Consider the following 17,506-nt stretch of genomic DNA (forward strand, 5'->3'; position numbering starts at 1 on the left):
TCACTATTAAGTTTTAAAAGAAAATTAAATAATTGAAGCATTAGACACATAGACCCATACCCATTATGGTAGAAGAAAATTGACCAAGTCAAGCTAAAGCTTCACCAACCCAAAATTATGTGTCGGCAATCCTACACCATTTGTTCTTTATTTCTTCATATCAATTCTAGTTGCTTCTCATATATATATATATTAAACCATTGACAGTTAAAAATTTTGTGGAAAATTATACCTAATTACTTCAATGTTAGTATTTTAAAATTAAATATTTTAATATCATTAATTATGTTAACATAATAAAATAATTTTAATAAAATAATATATTTTTTAAAAAATATATATAAATATTAAAATCAATTTAAATTTATTTAATTTTAAAAAAATAATTTTTTAAAATTTAAAAATATTATTTAAAGCATTTATCGGCATAGTTTGATGGTAAATGTATCTGAATAAATTTAAGAGATCTCACATTTTATTTTCTCGATTCCCTACCTCCATTGAAAAAAAAACAGGTTGTTTGAATTAATAAAATTTTTAAAAATTTATTTAATTATTATGCTAAATTTAAGGGTCTAACTATTTTTTTTAATTAATAACCATGTAAAAAAACAAAAAAAGAGTTTTATTTAAATATAATTAATTTTAATTGAGACTTTAAGCTCCATATTAAGCTTATTGCTGAATTAAAAATAGCTAATATGTTTGGTTTTAGCTTTAGAAGCATGCTCTCTCAGCCATGAGAATATAGTCTCAAATACAAGCTCTACATTTTCCTTTGGTTCTCCAATCAAAACATGCCACATATCAGGAAATATCTTGATCATTTTGTCCTTGCTTGCAGCTGATTCATACACAAACCTGGCAGAATTGCAGTCGCAAACCATATCATTCTCCCCATGCACCATCAGCAATGGAACATCCAGCTCATGGCAATGCCTCTTTACATACTCACAAACCCTCAGAAACTCTAATGCCGTTGCCGCCGGTGGCTTCCCGGACGTCCGGCGATTTGGGTTCTTCGCCACCAACTTTCTCTTCCACTCTTCTTTATAAGATCTGCTGGCTACAGGCTTTGTGGCCACAACTTTCCAAGTGGGTGCAAAGAATGCAGCCATAGGAAGTAGCTTCTCTAATGGCCAAATGGGTTTAAACTCGGGAGAAATTCCACACATTGAACCGTTCAAAATCAAACCGTTCCATGCAAATCTTTGTTTCAAGCATATGAGAATTGAAATTGCACCACCAAGTGATTCTCCATAAAGAAAAGCAGGAAGCTTTGGATGATGTTTCTTAAAAGAGTCAAAAAATTGTATGCAGTCATTAACAAGAGGTTGGATATTTGGGATGTGACCAGGGAACCCATCAGAGCGGCCATGACCTTGGAGGTCAAGAGCACAGACCAAGAACCCAGCTTTGGCTATGGCTACTGCAGTAAGCTCATTGAGCCAGCTGCTCTCAGAGGAGTAGCCGTGGACCATAGCCACTAACCCTTTAGGGTTTGAAGTGGAATCAAGACGCCATGATTGAGTAAAGATGTTCATGTTGTCATTGTTGAGCATGAAGGATTGGTGGTGGAGAATTTGGTTCTTTTTGTAGAATTCTTCAGTTGACAAGTCCCCAAATGGGCTGTTTTCATTGGCTTGGTGGATTGGGTGAGACATAATATGATTAACTTATCTTCTCTCTCTCTTTTTTTTTTTTTTTTTCACTTGAAAAGCTGAGAATGGAGATTATATAGAGAGAGAGATAAATGAAAATAATAATAAAAAAAAACAATAATAATCGAAGAAATTGATAATGGTATGGGGACTGAGAGATACTTGGCATATAGAGAGAGTGATGATCTCTTCAACCGCCTAATTATCACATCTCAACTATCCTCGCACCTAAAAGTTGACGTGGCCTTTCAGGATCACGTCCAAGTATACTCCAACTATACACACACGTGTGCTTTCAATTAATAATAATAATAAATTTATCGACTAAATTATAAAAAAAATATTAATAAAATAAATTAACTATTTATTGTCTATCTTAAATATCGATAATTAAATTATATATTGTTTATTGGTAAAATTGACATTAGAGACATGTTTTATATCTATTAAAAATTAAAGGGAATTAAATTTTAAAATTCAAATATTTACTGTAATTTGTAATTATATATTATTAATAAAATATTTGAGATTATAATTAGTTTATGAAATTTTTTTATCCATATTAAAATATATAAATATTTACTTAAGAATAAGTCACTAATATATTTTTATAAGTGGAGTCTATTATAATTTTAATATTGATTGATATATACACTCGAATCGAATGGCTTTAGAATTTTCTATAATTTATAATCATATATAAATCATAACTTTCTATAATCAAATCTAAAATTATGTGAAAAATTAAAAATTTATCCATTTAATTAACTAATAAATATGGTATAAGGCTCTAAACGTATAATTATAATAATCAAACACTCGATAGAAATATAAAGATTGATGATTGCCGGGCTTCACACATCCAGCTAGGGGACTAGGTCTGTGAAGGTAATCTTGACTCAAAACTCATGAAACTTTCCAAACAGACCGGTCCAACATCTTCGACCCTGATTTAAGCCCACGGAGTGGACCGAGTCATTCACGGATCCAGGTCCATTCAATACCAGCTCAGCCTAGTGACGTGACGTAAAGAGGGACAGCAGATCTAGTCACCTCGCAGTTCTGTCTGCATGTGCGCCGGAGAGAATTAAATTGACATGGAGAGGACGCCTGAGGCTTGACGCCTGACGCCTTCGTACGTACGGTCCTACATGACAGAAGAGGCAGGTGGTATTATAGCAGAAAAACCGTTACGCGTCACTAGTAGATAAAAAGAAAGGAATAAAAAGAGATGAACCTCTTTCTCTCCATCTAAGCTTACACAACTATTATAAACTCTATTCTCTAGATCTTAGAACATTAAAAATAAATTTTTATATGTACAATAAAATTTGATGAAGTTTAGGGTCGTAGTATAATTATAGAATAATTTAGTGAATAAAATTTAAGTTTCTCTAAATAAATTATTGCAAATAATTTACTTTTTTATTCACTAGATATCAAATTTAGCCATAATTATATTAAAAGTAAGACATTGATTTTAAAATTAAAATATATATTTAGATAAAATTATTTAAAAAATTAAGCATCGGCTCATGTATTTTAAATAGATTATGATAAAAATAACTAAATAATCACAAATTTAATGTGAAAAAAACAAATAATTACCAACTTGATGCCTTGCAAGAAAATTTTAAAATGACTATGGAAATTATTGACAACAGCAGCTTTCTTGGTAATTTTCAAAGAAGCATGGTTATCTACAGTGGCGGAGTTAGGAGCTTCCCTTTGGTAGGGTATCGGCTGCGCCGCTGCGACACCTTTATCCTCTTTCAAAACATTTTTCGGTTGCCGGTACGGCACGTGTCCCTTGCCGTACCTTCCCTCCGCCACTGGTTATCTACATGGATTCAGAAACAATTATATAGTTTAATCTTACTCTTTTTCTAGTCTTGAATGTTTTGTTCCCATCCCACTTGTTTAATTCAATTTTTTTTTATTGAAAAAATAAAGGATAAAATAATAAAAAAAAGAGAGATTTTAAAGACTACTAATTTTGATATAAATAATTTTAAATGAAATAATTTCTGACAAAATTTTAATAATTTTCACAATATTTATTTTTAATTCAAAATCAATTATCACAAAATTTTTTATTTTATTAATTTTCCAAATATAAATTTATGATAAAAGAATTTAATTTTGTTTAACAAATAGAGTTATGGTATAAATTTCTTCAAGTATCTATCCACTTAACTATTGTAATAATCTTGAGGATATTATTATATGCTTTATCGTAAAAAAAAAAAACAAAAATTACATATTAATTTTTAAATTTTAATATAATTAATAAAATCAATTTTTATATTTTCAAAATTAAAACTTAAATTTTTATATTTAAAAAAATTTAAAATATCAAATTTTATTTTGTGTTGAATGTGTTAATTCCAAATAATGGAAGAGTGTGAATGTGTATTTAAAAAAAAGATATGCACACAATAATATTATTTAAAAGTCAATTATTATTAGCAAATTTAAAAGAAAAGAAAAGAAAATAAATCATAAATGGGCTTTAATAGCAAATATGGACAACACCAGAAAAATAACACTTTGATCCAAATTAAGGATAAACTTATGAAAGCTACTCTATATAATTAAAATTGTGTCATATAAATACAGATGTTTTTATTTATTTTAAATTTTTGTGTGTTTGTAAAAAATAATTTAAATTAATTTTTTTAATAAAATAATTTACTTTTAATTATTTAATTTTAATTTATTTTCTAGAAAATTCATTTTTAGAAAATATTTAACTAAATAATTTATTTTCTATAATAGTACATTAACAAATTTATGCATGAAAATGTTAATAAGACTGTCAAAATGCATAAAATAAATTTTTATTAATTGTTTTTTTCTTAAAAAAAGAAAAATTATTTTCAATAAAATAATTTATTCTTTCAATTAAAAAATATTTTTCATTAATTAAAATTTTTAAACGCTTTAAATATCAAAAAATATAAAATATTATTTTTAAAAAATATTTTTCATAAAATAAATAGTCTACTTGATAAAACCATAATTAGTAACAAAATAAATAATAAAATTTTATTTTGAAGAATCTAATATATAACTTAGTCCATTTAAAATTAAGGACTTTTATATGATATATATAATTTAGGAGTTTTTTTTTTAATGGGGAGATCAAGAACTTAGGAGTTAAGTAAAGAACTTGGGGGTTAAGTAATCATATAAATTTTTTTTAGAATATATAATTTATTCCTTAAATTTTATTTAAAAAAATAAGTTTATTTTATCATTATTAACTTGTAATACCTCACTTCAATAAAAATATAATTATTTAATTATTAACTATGCACACGCGCTTTAAATTTTAAAAATTTAAATAATTATATTTTATAAAATTTAATAATTAAATAATTATTTATTATAAAGTTTTTCTATTATATATAGTTATATTTTTATAAAATTTAAATGTTAAAAGTTAAAAAAAAAAATTATTTGATAAGATTAAAGACAATATTGGCCAAGAGAAAAGTAAATTAGTTAGTGTGATGTACATTATTGCCACAATATTAAATTAATATTTTTTTATGTTATATAATTTTTATCGATTTTAATTTTTAATATAAAAAATAATTTTTTATTAATTTTTTAATTATATTTTTTAAAAAAATATTTAATAAAAAATATTAAATTTTATTAAATATTAAAAATATTTTAAAAATAAAATAAATAAATAAAATTATAATAGTAAATTTATATATTGCTCTAAAAAATGACAATAATTTTAAAATAATAATAAAAAATATTGTAAGATAAAAGAAATAATTAAAATAATTAAGTAGAATGATTAGTTGAATTTTGCATCTATTAAACATTCTTCAATTTCATTGTAGAAGATTTTATGCTTTGCAGGCTAATACTATATTGATTTGATAATACCCCATGATGCTACATGAGACTTGCTAAAAGTAGACAATGAGTTGTTATCATAAGAGTAGATCACGTGGTAAGAATATGATAAATCAATATATAGTTCCAATTGTAAAAAAGAAGGTATGGACAACCATGGTACTTGGATCTAAAGAGAAAAGGAGACTCGGATGCTTCAGCACAGGTCAGCCTCAAGTCGGACAAAAGTCTTCCTCACTCCATAATAAAGTTATTGTTAATAATTACAGTCTGGCAGGTCCCCTTCATGCCTTCGATCATGGTATTCTTGACCTATTAGCCGATGAAAATCTTTTACGAACGAGCCAGCCACATCATTGTCGGATTATGAAAAAATACTATATTTATACCTATCTTCTTATGGTATAAAAGGAAAACGATCATAGAGGCAAAAGTACGTTATTCTGGAATACTACTCAAGTTCTAAATAATTCATTGTATTCTTTTTATTTTTCAGTATACTGAGTTGAGCGTCAGAGTGGCTGTCGTGGGTACCCACTACCACCTCATATTCTCTTCCTTGCATATTTAGCCAATTACAACACAGTTCCGTTTCGACCACATCATCACTTTATTTTCAGCAACATCATTTGGTTCCATTTTCAGGAACTCCATTTAATTCTCTCTATTCATTTAGATTAAAATCGGTCTCTTATCCTTTTTCTCTCAAAAAACTCTCATTTATCTCTTAAAATGGCCGACAACTCATGAGCTGCTGCTAAGGTTGCTATCGATGAGAATGCTATCATTTATCCCACTCCTGACAGTGGGTAAAATACGGACTCTATGGTCTATGAAACAAATTTCAACAATCTGAGTCTTGACCAAATACTCCAATACATCAGAAGGTTGTAGGTTATTTTCGAGCAATACAAAGCTCGGAAAGAGGCGTCACTCGTGGTTCCTAAGGGAAGGGAAGAAGTCTCTGAAGACATCCTAGAGACTCGGACAGAGGCAATCTATCAGGCCTAGGCCCAGGCCTATATAAAAATATGTATATATATATATATATATATATATATAGAGAGAGAGAGAGAGAGAGAGCGCATGCTGTCTTCCTCCCTCGCGAAATAGAGCAGAACCTCTGTTATTCTAAAAAAAAAAAAAAATCCTCTTTTAAATCTAAATCTCCACCCCCTCAACCCAATCAACCCACAAACTTCTAAGATCCTTCAGCTAGATCCTGCTTAAACCTATATCCTGCTAAGAAATTCAATAATTTCTTCCAGAGACTCCAAATTGGATAGGTGAGTTTTATGTTTCAGATAGAGATCCAAGATTCACTTCTCGTTTTTGGCCTAGTTTGCAAAATGCTTTAGGCATCAAGTTGAAGTTTAGCACTTCCTTTCACCCTCAAACTGATGGTCAATCAGAAAGAACTATTCAGACCTTGGAGGATATGCTGAGAGCTTGTGTGATGGAGTTTAGAGGAAGTTGGGATAGGTATGTGCATTTAATGAAGTTCTCTTTTGTAAATGTATTATGGATTGACTAGTCCAGCTTTCAGTTTTCTCTCCTATATGTTTTATAATTTGGAATTATAGCAGGTTACATGTTTTTATATGTATAAATATCAGGGAAAGTTCTGTCAGTTTTTCGGGTCATATCAGTCTCTACAGTTTGGGGATTGGGTGTGACACAATCTAAACATGGTCCAAAAGAAAAGACAAGTTCGAAGAAGGAGAGCCTTCAAATGATATTCTCAAAGATGCTGGCTAGAAGTTGGGATGGGTTGCCCAAAGGTGCCAAGAAGGATGGCAAGAGGATAAAAAGACGGGTCCAAAGCTGGAGAAACAAGGGTATGAGAGAAATCACAAAAGTTACCTGGTCTCCCAAGGAAAGAATGGCCAAAGTAAGTGTAAGAAATATACCCCATTAAATGACTCACAAATACACATTCTAGTGTGGATTAGGAAAAATGACAAAAAGATCAGGTAGCCTCTCAAACTCAACCTTAAGAAAGTCAAAAAATAAGACAGGACTAGGTACTACTATTTTCATGAAGACCATGGACATGTAATGAAAGAGTGCCGATAGTTGAAAGACGAGACCGAAAAATTAGTAGTGAACAATGCATTTTGAAAGTTCATCAGAAAAAGTAAAAAAAATAGAAGACTCAAGTACGAGGTAACAATTTCCAAATTCACCCTTGACAGTGAGCTTGTGGAGAACTCATGTATTCGTAGGAGGACCGAGCGTTAATAGGGATGACGATAAAGAGAATATCACAGATGTCCAACTCTTAAGTCAAATTTCAAGTCTTGAAAACGGTCAAGTCAGACGCCCGAGTCTTTTATTTTATTCTTAAAGAAATATTTGTGGTTTATGAAAATATTATAAAACTAAGATGTATTTTTCAAGTTTCTTTAATAGGAAAATCAAAATAGTTCAGTGGATGAAAACGTGGAGACAAGAACAGAGGGTATAAGGCAATCACAGGGCCATCCGAGTATGGATCCCATATTATAATCCGGGTGTTGGTTCGTAGAAATAAATTCATAAAAGGTTATAAGGCCATTCGAGTATGGGTCCCAAAGATAATCTAGGCATAGGTCCTGCATTATAATCCGGGCGTTGGTCCGCGGAAATAAATTCATAAAAGGTCACAAGGCCATCTGGATATAGGTCGCGTGTTATAATCCGAACGTTGATTCGCAGAAACAAATTCATAAAAGGCCACAAGGCCATCCGGGCATATACCCCTGAAGTTAATCCGGGCATGGGTTCCGCATTATAATCTGGGCATTAGTCAATATAAACAAATTTATAAAAGGCCATAAGAGCATCCGAGTATGCATCCCGAAGATAATCCGAGCATAGGTCCCACATTATAATCTGGACGTTGAACGAAAGAAACAAATCCATAAAAGGCCACAAGGCCATCCTGGCATGAGTTCCGAAGATAATCGGGGTATAGGTCCCGCATTATAATCCGAGCGTTGGTCTATGAAAAATAAATTCATAAAAGGTCACAAGGCCATCCGGACATAGGTCCGGAAGTTAATCCAGGCATGGGTCCTGCATTATAATCCGGGCGTTGGTCCGCAAAAATAAATTCATAAAAAGTCATAAGGTCATCCGGGCATGGGTCTCGAAGATAATCCAGAAATAGGTCTCGCATTATAATTCAGGTGCTAGTCCGCAGAAACAAATTCATAAAAGATCATAACGCCCTTAAGGCATTTAATGTCAGGCCTGAAGGTGAGTATAAGCCAGGCCGGCCTACCGGGTGTTAGTCCAGCACCATGAGAAGTTTCTAAGGCATTTAATACTAGGCCTGAAGGCGGGTATAAGCCAAGCTTACCTACCGGGTATTAGCCCAGCATCATGAAAAGTTTATAAGGCATTTAATATCAGGCTTGAAGGCAAGTATAAGACAGGCCAACCTACTGGGTGTTAGTCCCACTTCACGAAAAGTTTCTAAGGCATTTAATGTCAGGCTGAAGCGGGTACAAGCCAGGCCAACCTATCGGTTAGTCTCACTTCACGAGAAGATTCTAAGACATTTAATGTCATTCCTAAAGGCGAGTACAAACCAGGTCAACCTACCGGGTGTTAGTCTCCAAGTTTGATACCAAGTCTTAAGGCGGCCAGAAAGCTCTCCAAGAAAAAGCCAAGGAGCTTATAAGCACTGAAAAATGCCCAGAAGCTCGCAATGATATTTGGTGCCAAAAGTTCGTCAAGACTAGAAAAAGCCAAGGAGCTCCTAAGAGCTAAAAAAATGCCCGAAAGCTCGCAAAGACATTCGGTGCCAAAAGCTCATTAAGGTTGTAAAAGGCCAGAAAGCCCGTAAGGGCTGTATAAGGCCAAAAGAGCTCACAAGGGTTACAAAAATGCGCAGAAGCTTGACAAGGCTAAAAAAACCCAAGGAGCTCGTAAGAACTAGAAAAATATTTGAAAGATCGCAAAGGCATTTGGTGCCAAAAGCTCATCAGGATTGTAAAAGACTAAGTAGCCCGTCAGGACTGTATAAGGCCAAAAAGCTCGTAAGGATTAGAATAATGTCCGAAAGCTTGACAAGGCTGAAAAAGGCTAAGGAGCTCGTAAGAGTTAGAAAAATGCCCGAAAACTCGTTAAGGCTAGAAGAAGCTAAGGAGCTCGTCAATGCTAAAAAATGCTCGGAAGCTCGTCAGCTTGACAAAGCTGGAAAGGGCTAAAGAGCTTGCAAGGGCTTGAGAAATGCTTGGAAGCTCGTCAGGGCTATAGAAAGCCGAAAGCATGCCAAGGCTAAAAAATGCCCGAAAACTTATCAAAATGTTATTATATCACTCGGATTAATTTTTACCAATAGAAGATTTTAAACCTGACTAGTTGGCAGGGCAAGCAAGAAGAAAGTAAGGACATCATGTGCTCAGCTCAGACAAACAAGCCACATGACTTAGATCATGAATACAACTGTCACCTTCGAATCCAAAGAATCGAAGACCAGCAGGAGACCTCTAATGGTACATGAGACTCGCCCAAAGTAGGTAATGAGCTGTCACCATAAGACTGAATCATATGGCAAGAATCTGATAAACTAATACATGGTCCCACTCATAGAAAAGAAGGCCTGGACGACCATGGTGCTTGGATCCAAAGAGAAAAGGAGATCTGAGCATTTCAGGACAGGTTAGCCTCAGGTCGGATAAGACTTGCCTTCATAACTTCAGGGTGAGACTCTATAAGAAAGTTACCGTTAACAACTACTGCTTGACAGGTCTCCTTCATGCCTTCAATCATGGAATTTTTTATCTATTAGTTGGTGAAAATCCTTTACCAACAAGCTGACTACATCACTGCTGGATTGTCAATAAATACTATATTCATACCCACTTTCTTATGATATAAAAGGAGAATGATCACAGAAGCAAAAGTATGCTATTTTGGAACACTACTTAAATTCTAAATAATTCATTATATTCTCTCCATTCTTATGTTGACTTCAGCATCAGAATGGTTGCCATGAGTATCCACCACCACTTCATATTCTCTTCCTTACAGATTTAGCCAATCACAGCACAGTTCTATTCTAATCACATCATCATTTTATTTTCACCAACATCATCCACCTTAATTTTTATTCATATTTTTCTTATAAAAATTATCAATCACATAATTAAATTTCCATATTACTATAATATATAATTACTCCTTAATTACTTTTTCTCTTAATTAAGAATATAGAAACAAATAAGTGATATGCTTTTTGAGTATTATGTATTGGGTATTACTAGTTATATTTTTTATATAATTAAATAATTAATTAAGTATAAATATACATTTTATAAAAATAACAAAAAAGAGTTTATTTATTGTAATTTAAATAAATATATTTAAAAAATTGCATAGTTATTAAAATTTTAAAATGTAAGTTATTAATAAAAATATTTTATGTAAACGATTATTAATTAAAAATGTAAAATTAAATGAATTCAAATAATAATAATAGAATTTAAAATGAGCTTAAATAATTTTTTATTTAAATTTTGAATAAGTTTGGATACTTTAATTATTAAGTAAATAAAATTTGAGTAGGTTGATTTTGTGAGTAAATTAAAATAATGTTAATAGTTTAAATTAATGAAGTAATTAATTAATAAATTTTTAAAACTTTAAAATTTTAATTTTAAAAATTGTATCGAAAGTAACGTTTTACTTGTGAGTCAACGTGTTTTCTCTTATACTCCCTTCCCGCTCGCCAAACACCTTTTCACATATTTTCTCTCTCCTCACAAGTAGGAAACCCTACAACTTCTAAAAAAGAAAAATCAGGAGCAGCTTTTCATACAAATAATAAAAAAAAAGGACAAAATTCAATCGTCGTATTGGGATTTTCAAACTCCTCTTGATTTTCTTCCCTAAATTTTGAGTGTTTATTCTCTCAGATTGATCGTTATAACCTGTAAGTCTTTTTAAAAATTTTTACTGTTTAATTGTCATATCCTTTGTTTTATTCTCTCATTTGAAGTGTCAATTATGCTTAAGCAAGTTTACTTTGAGTATATATATATATATATATATATATATATATATCACTTTGAGTTACGTATTGGGCTGAGAACTGGAGAAAGAAAACTGGAAGTTCATTTGGATATTCTAATTTTCTGTTTTGGTTTCTCTAGAATAATTTTTTGGTCATTTGAAGTGACAAGTGTTAATTTAACCCTAAATAAATCAATTTTAGCTTAGAATTTAATGCACTTAGTTTTAGCTTCATTTTTAATTCTCACTTGGTATCGATACTTCCTCTGTTGCTGGGAAGGCAGGAAAATGTTTGCTTCTTTTTTTAAAAATAAAAATAAAAATTAATTCTGGCTTCATTTTAGAGTAAAAGACCCAGCCCTAGTGGAAGCCAATGAACTGTATTAAGTCAGTCTCTTTTGGGGTTATTTCCTGGTTATCAAGTAAGATGAAAAGTTTAACCCTCACCTTTTTTTGAAAAAAAAGGGAAAAAATTTTCTATACTTTATCTGCTAGAAATTTAGTAAATAAAATTATAATCATTAGCTTGCTGGTTGTCTGATCGTTGATTTTCTGGGTCACATATTAACAACTCTCTTTTATGTTACTTTATAAAAATGGACAGATTTTTCTTATGTTTGGCATGGATTATTACTACTGAGAAGCTGATATACAAATTCATGGGTAATTTAGCTTGTTCTCCTGCCTTGCAACTTTGAGTTTTGGCGTTGGCTGTGTTTCATTGAAAATATATGTAGATTCCAGAGGTTTTGGAGACATCAATCGACATGGATGTTGGTGTCAGTTCATGCAGCAGTGGTATAGTTCTGCATAGTGACAATGTCAAGGAGGATAAGAATCTGGATGTGGACATTCTTAATGATTTTGACACATATTGGGAGGATATAAAGGATCGGTGTACTGTGTCGAGAATGGTGAGTGACTCAGTTGTCAAGGGCATGATATCTGCCGTTGAGCAGGAGGCAGCTGAAAAGATTGCTCTGAAAGAATCAGAGTTGGCTAAACTAAAAGAAACATTGCATCTTTACCATGTGGGTGCGGACGGGAGGTGTTCAATGATGTGCCATGAGCCAATAAGCGGAAAAAATGAACTTTATTCCAGCCATTCAAATGGCATGGTAGATCATGAGAGGTTACAAGATTCTTTCCGCAACCTTAAATTTACAGCTAAAGAGCAGTTTAAAAGGCTCAAGAAAGAAATTGACAAAATTAAGATGAAGGGTTCTGCTCCTGAGTTGAAAGGATTGAGTGGTTTTCTGCAGGGTATCATGCCAGAAAAGTGGATTGATGCGGATAGGGCACTTGATGGTCTTAGAACGACTCTGGAATCTACCTATGTGCATGCAGAAGATTTCATTTGCTTATCTGAGTCATTGCTCTTCGAATGGCAGCAGGAGAGAGAATTTCAAGCAGGTATTGAACGAATGGTGGTCAAGAATTGTCTTCAAGAAGAGTTTGACCAGAGATTGTGGGATCAAAATGCTAAATCTTATGATAATGAAAGTGCAAATTGGCTTGAACAGATCAAAGAGATTTCAAGTTTACGACAGGAATTAGATGCCATCTCTAAGTCATTGTCTGTTCCTGAAAGTGGGCATTTAATTTCACATGGTTCCTTGGAGCACCGAAAGGCTTCAGTTAATCATGTTTCATCAACTTCACTTTTGGAAGAAAATGGCAAACATGACGAGTCAATAACTGTTGTTCCAGAATTTATGGATTATGCACAATTAAAGCACCTCTCAAAGGAGGATTTATATAGTTATTGCAAGGCTGAGATGACTAAAATGAAGAGAGACCATGAGTTAAATGTGCAACAAATGATTGAAGAAGTTTACAGTTTGAAGAGGGAGTACTTGAAGGAAGGGGGTTCTTGTGTGCCAGTGAGGAAGGCTAAGGAGTTTGATTCGTTGAGGAAAAAGATTCTGGAGGTCATTCTAAAATTGGATGACATCCTTCTGGAAAATGAGAAACTGTCTTCATATAGTAACAATGGCGATTGTCTAGACAGTTTGAAGGATAGACTGGAACAACTCCGTTTAGAAAATCAACAACTAAGAGACTTGCTCATGGAGAAGGAACAAGAAATTAAATGCCTTTCCTCACAAGTTTCTGATGCCGCAGAGAAAATACTAGAACGCTCAATTGCTGAGGAAAAATTCACCAGAATGCTTGAAGATCTTAAATGTGTTAAAGAAGATGCACATATTGAAGCTTCAATCAGTGAAGACCTATATAAATTCCTTCTTAAGGAGGTGATCAATCACATGAAAAGCTCCGTACAAGAGTTAGATATGGAGCATGACATCATTCATGGAATTTGTGAAATCATATTCAGAGAAGCTATTTACAGTGTGGAGCCTACTGGTAAGTTAGAGATTGAAGATTCAGTTATGGAGTACATCATCATGCAAGGGATATGTGAAGTTATTCTGAGGGAATCCTTTAAGGAAGCTGAGGACAAAGTTGGCAACTTGAACCTGAAATATATTAATGAAAATGAAGCTCGAATATCCCTTGAGATGCAAGCATTAGAAAAAGAAAAGGAATTGAGATTGACTATTGCAGAGAGAGAAAAACTGGAGGAAGAGATAATCCTATTAAAGGCAATGATTGAAGAAAAGGACAATTTGGTGCAAGAAACAGCAGGGGCTTTGGCAAAAGAGAGGGAGAAACTGGAGTTAGTTTCTGAAGAGTTTGGTAAATTAAGGTTTCAGACAACTCAGCAGCAGATGTTAATTTTGAAATATAATGAAGAATCAGAAATTGTCAAAGGTGATTTAGTCAAGGCTTTGGACACAATTGAAATGGATAAGAGGGAGATATCCAAGTTGAGAGAGCAGCTTGAGATGGTGACAAACAACTTAATGGAAGTTGTTAAGGAGAAAAGTATGCTTTTATCTATTTCTCAACAGCACCAGGATATTTTGTCATCAGTGGAAGAAAGAGAAAGAGAATATAGGAAGCAAATGAATTCAATTATTGCTCTTATCCAAGGATTGTCGGAGGCAGTTAATGATTTTGAACACAAAGCAGCTGAAGATATTAAAATGAATAGCTTGAGGTACTTGGCGAGAGCCATTTGTTGTATAAACATTATTTTTGTGTGGCCATTCACTTGAATAGTTTGAAACCTATGCTTTTATCTTCAGTTTGCTGTTTGGCTGTTGGGATAGTTAAAATATCTAGGGGCTGAATTTACCTCCTCCCGTTTCAAAAATATCTAATTTTCCTGAAAGCAAGCTTGCCAAGAAAAATGTTTAATGTTTATGTAGTTGCTGATTATTCTTGATATGGCATAATGTACGCAACGTCATTTTGTCTCCACTTGCAAGATTTAATGCATTAGCAAATATCATTTGGAAATATCTCAGTCAATGATCCTTTTAGTAAATTATGTATTTCTTCATCTGGTTTCTATATCTATATTTTCCACTTTGTGATTACTTGAGAATGCCATTTTTTTTTTTTTCATTTACTTTTGAGCATGTTGCATGCCTACTTTCTCTTTGCAGTTTTTCATAATTATGCATGCAAGTTGACATTCATGCCGTACCTTTGAAGCTACTTTGACTATTTTATCTTCTTATAACCTCCACTCTGTTACCTGCCCTTTCCTGTCTTCTAAGTATATTAGAATTGAGTCTTGAATTGCTCTCCATATAAGTATGAATGGCAACCGTTTAGTTTTACTAACTATTTTAAACTAATGTTTAATTGTCAGTTCTTGAATCTCCATCTTCAGCTTTAACTGCATGGCCATTTAAAAGTTTGTTGAGAGGAGGGGATGTTTAACTTAATAAAATCATTACACTTCCATGGCTTCTTTTCCAGGTTGGAAACTTTGAGCCCTCAGTTGAATTCTCTCATTCAGAAAGCTAACGTACTTAGAAAGACAGGGTTGCTGGACAAGCAGAGGCTTGAAAGGAGGAGTTCAGACCTTCAAAAGGCGGAAGCTGAGGTGTGCTCCTACTTATTAAATGTCATGTATATTGATGTGTTTCAGTGATGTTATGGTCTCAGAAACAACTCCAACAGCTATAAAATGCATATAGAAGGAATTGAAAGTGATGCTTGATTGTATCATTGTATAATAATCATGTTCATGGCTCCTTGTGAAGTGGTGCTACGACAAACTTTTAGTTTGTCTCATTTAATGGAAATGTCACCTTGTTTGTGTATAATGAGTTATCTAGTGTATGCTTTACTTATATAGCGCTTTCTTTTTTTACCCCCCGAAGAAAATAAAAAGAGTCTTCAGTTATTGATTCCTTGTTTATGTGTACAAATATATCGTTACTTGTTTCTGTCGCACACATCTTTTGAATTTTACGATTTTTCCTTGAATCTCAGGTTGATCTTTTAGGTGATGAGGTGGATGCTCTTCTAAGCTTTCTTGGAAAGATATACATAGCACTGGATCATTATTCTCCAATCTTGCAACACTATCCTGGAGTAAGATGCTTCTCTTCTTCCAACTACACTAATGATGTATGTGAAAATTGTAAATTATTTTTTGTGCATGAACTTGTCTATTTCTATGGTTGACTTCTAGAGGTGGCAACCAGTTAGGAATTTTTGGGTACCCAACCTGCTTCAACCTAATAAGACAAGTTCAATAGTTTGTGTAAGGTCTGGGTTATATACATTGGGTACCTCTCACCAAACAATTTGTAAAGTTATTAATTAAATGTAAGAGTTTATAGTTTATATAATATCTTTACTTTTGAAATTTTCTATTTTACGAAAAGATTTTAAATATTCGTATTGGATTGTTAAATTTTAAAATATAAATTATTAATTAAAAATGTTTATATAATATATATATAAATAGATTTGGATAGTATGAAGGTGATAGTAATTGGGCTTTGGGATGGGTACAGGTGCTAACAGGTAAAATCTAATCAAGTTTGTGACAGATTTAGATAGTAATAATATTAAAAAGGTTTGAGCACCTTGAATTTTGCAGCTATCCCCCCCTGTTGCTCGCCCAAATTCATTTCTTCCTTGAAGTTGTTAAACATGGGTATTAAGAGAAACCATTTGATATTTGCCTTTCCCTAGCACATAGTTTATATTTATATGCACCAGGACAATTGCGAAGAAAAACTTTTCACTCTTCCCGCATGTTAAAGGGAAGTCGATGGGGAATAAGGTTACTTCCAATAAAATTTCTGCAGATGTCAACTGGGAAAACTTAAAAATTAGGTTCTTCTTTGAGTAGCAATTTACTAGAACTCGTTATGGATCATTAATGGTATAGTGCCTTGTACATGTTAAAGTTATATTAATTTTCTTTTTCTTTTCTCCTAAGAAAAGAAATTAAAATAGCTATACTCTTTAAGTCTTATTTTATTATTACAGATTATGGAAATTCTGAAGTTGGTTAGAAGAGAATTAAGTGGAGAATCTGTTAAACCAATTTGATCAATGTTTTTGACAAGGTAATCTTTCCAAATTCATGGCTTCATTGGTGTCATGCTTCTACCTTGAGCTCCTGTTTAACTTGGTATTATATACATTTGAACAGACTGATAGTTATTAATACATACTTGCTGATTTTACTGGAAATTCGCAGCTTCTCTGCAGATCCCTTTGTTGAACAAGTGAAAACTACCCAACTAATTTTGGCGGTGCTGCAGAATATTCTATTACTACAGCATTATCTGTTTTTTCCAAGTAAGTTGATGTCCTATAAAATACTGTTGCTAAAAAATGTATGCAAATTGCAGCCGGAGAAAATAAATATCATGTGCCAGTCTTTGGGTCCGATGTCTAAAAGGAATTGGGATGTTGCAAAGATACAGGCTAGGCAGCTTGGAGAGCTTTTTATTTATTTTCATGTAGAGTTGCCTACATTTTCTTTTAAGTTTTGGAGCTTCTAGTTCTAGCATAGATGAAACCCAATTATTAGTTATTCTTTTTAGTTTTGGTCACACTTGAGTTGCTTATACATAGATAAGTAT

The 17,506-nt window shown here is 32.5% G+C and overlaps 2 protein-coding genes across 2 annotated transcripts; one reads left to right on the forward strand and one right to left on the reverse strand.

Annotated features, from left to right (window-relative positions):
- Positions 1-586: 586 nt before the first annotated feature.
- LOC110600332 (caffeoylshikimate esterase) lies at positions 587-1,717 on the reverse strand. Its single transcript, XM_021737169.2, has one exon. The coding sequence runs from the start codon at positions 1,662-1,664 to the stop codon at positions 687-689; it is 978 nt and encodes a 325-aa protein (XP_021592861.1). The 5' UTR covers positions 1,665-1,717; the 3' UTR covers positions 587-686.
- Positions 1,718-11,246: 9,529 nt separating this feature from the next.
- LOC110631283 (WPP domain-associated protein) lies at positions 11,247-16,897 on the forward strand. Its single transcript, XM_043950239.1, has 4 exons — positions 11,247-11,460; positions 12,145-14,604; positions 15,375-15,501; positions 15,894-16,897. The coding sequence occupies exons 2-4, from the start codon at positions 12,308-12,310 to the stop codon at positions 16,086-16,088; spliced, it is 2,619 nt and encodes an 872-aa protein (XP_043806174.1). The 5' UTR covers positions 11,247-11,460; positions 12,145-12,307; the 3' UTR covers positions 16,089-16,897.
- The last annotated feature ends 609 nt before the right edge of the window (positions 16,898-17,506 follow it).

This window comes from Manihot esculenta, chromosome 14 (genome assembly GCF_001659605.2).
Source record: "Manihot esculenta cultivar AM560-2 chromosome 14, M.esculenta_v8, whole genome shotgun sequence".
NCBI classification, from domain to species: Eukaryota; Viridiplantae; Streptophyta; class Magnoliopsida; order Malpighiales; family Euphorbiaceae; genus Manihot; species Manihot esculenta.

Bases quoted from the DNA above. Each gene is read 5' to 3' on its own strand.
- LOC110600332 (XM_021737169.2), bottom strand. From the start codon at position 1,664: ATGTCTCACCCAATCCACCAAGCCAATGAAAACAGCCCATTTGGGGAC.
- LOC110631283 (XM_043950239.1), top strand. From the start codon at position 12,308: ATGGATGTTGGTGTCAGTTCATGCAGCAGTGGTATAGTTCTGCATAGT. The intron at 14,605-15,374 runs GTACTTGGCGAG...CTTCTTTTCCAG, and splicing joins ATTAAAATGAATAGCTTGAG to GTTGGAAACTTTGAGCCCTC. The intron at 15,502-15,893 runs GTGTGCTCCTAC...CTTGAATCTCAG, and splicing joins TTCAAAAGGCGGAAGCTGAG to GTTGATCTTTTAGGTGATGA.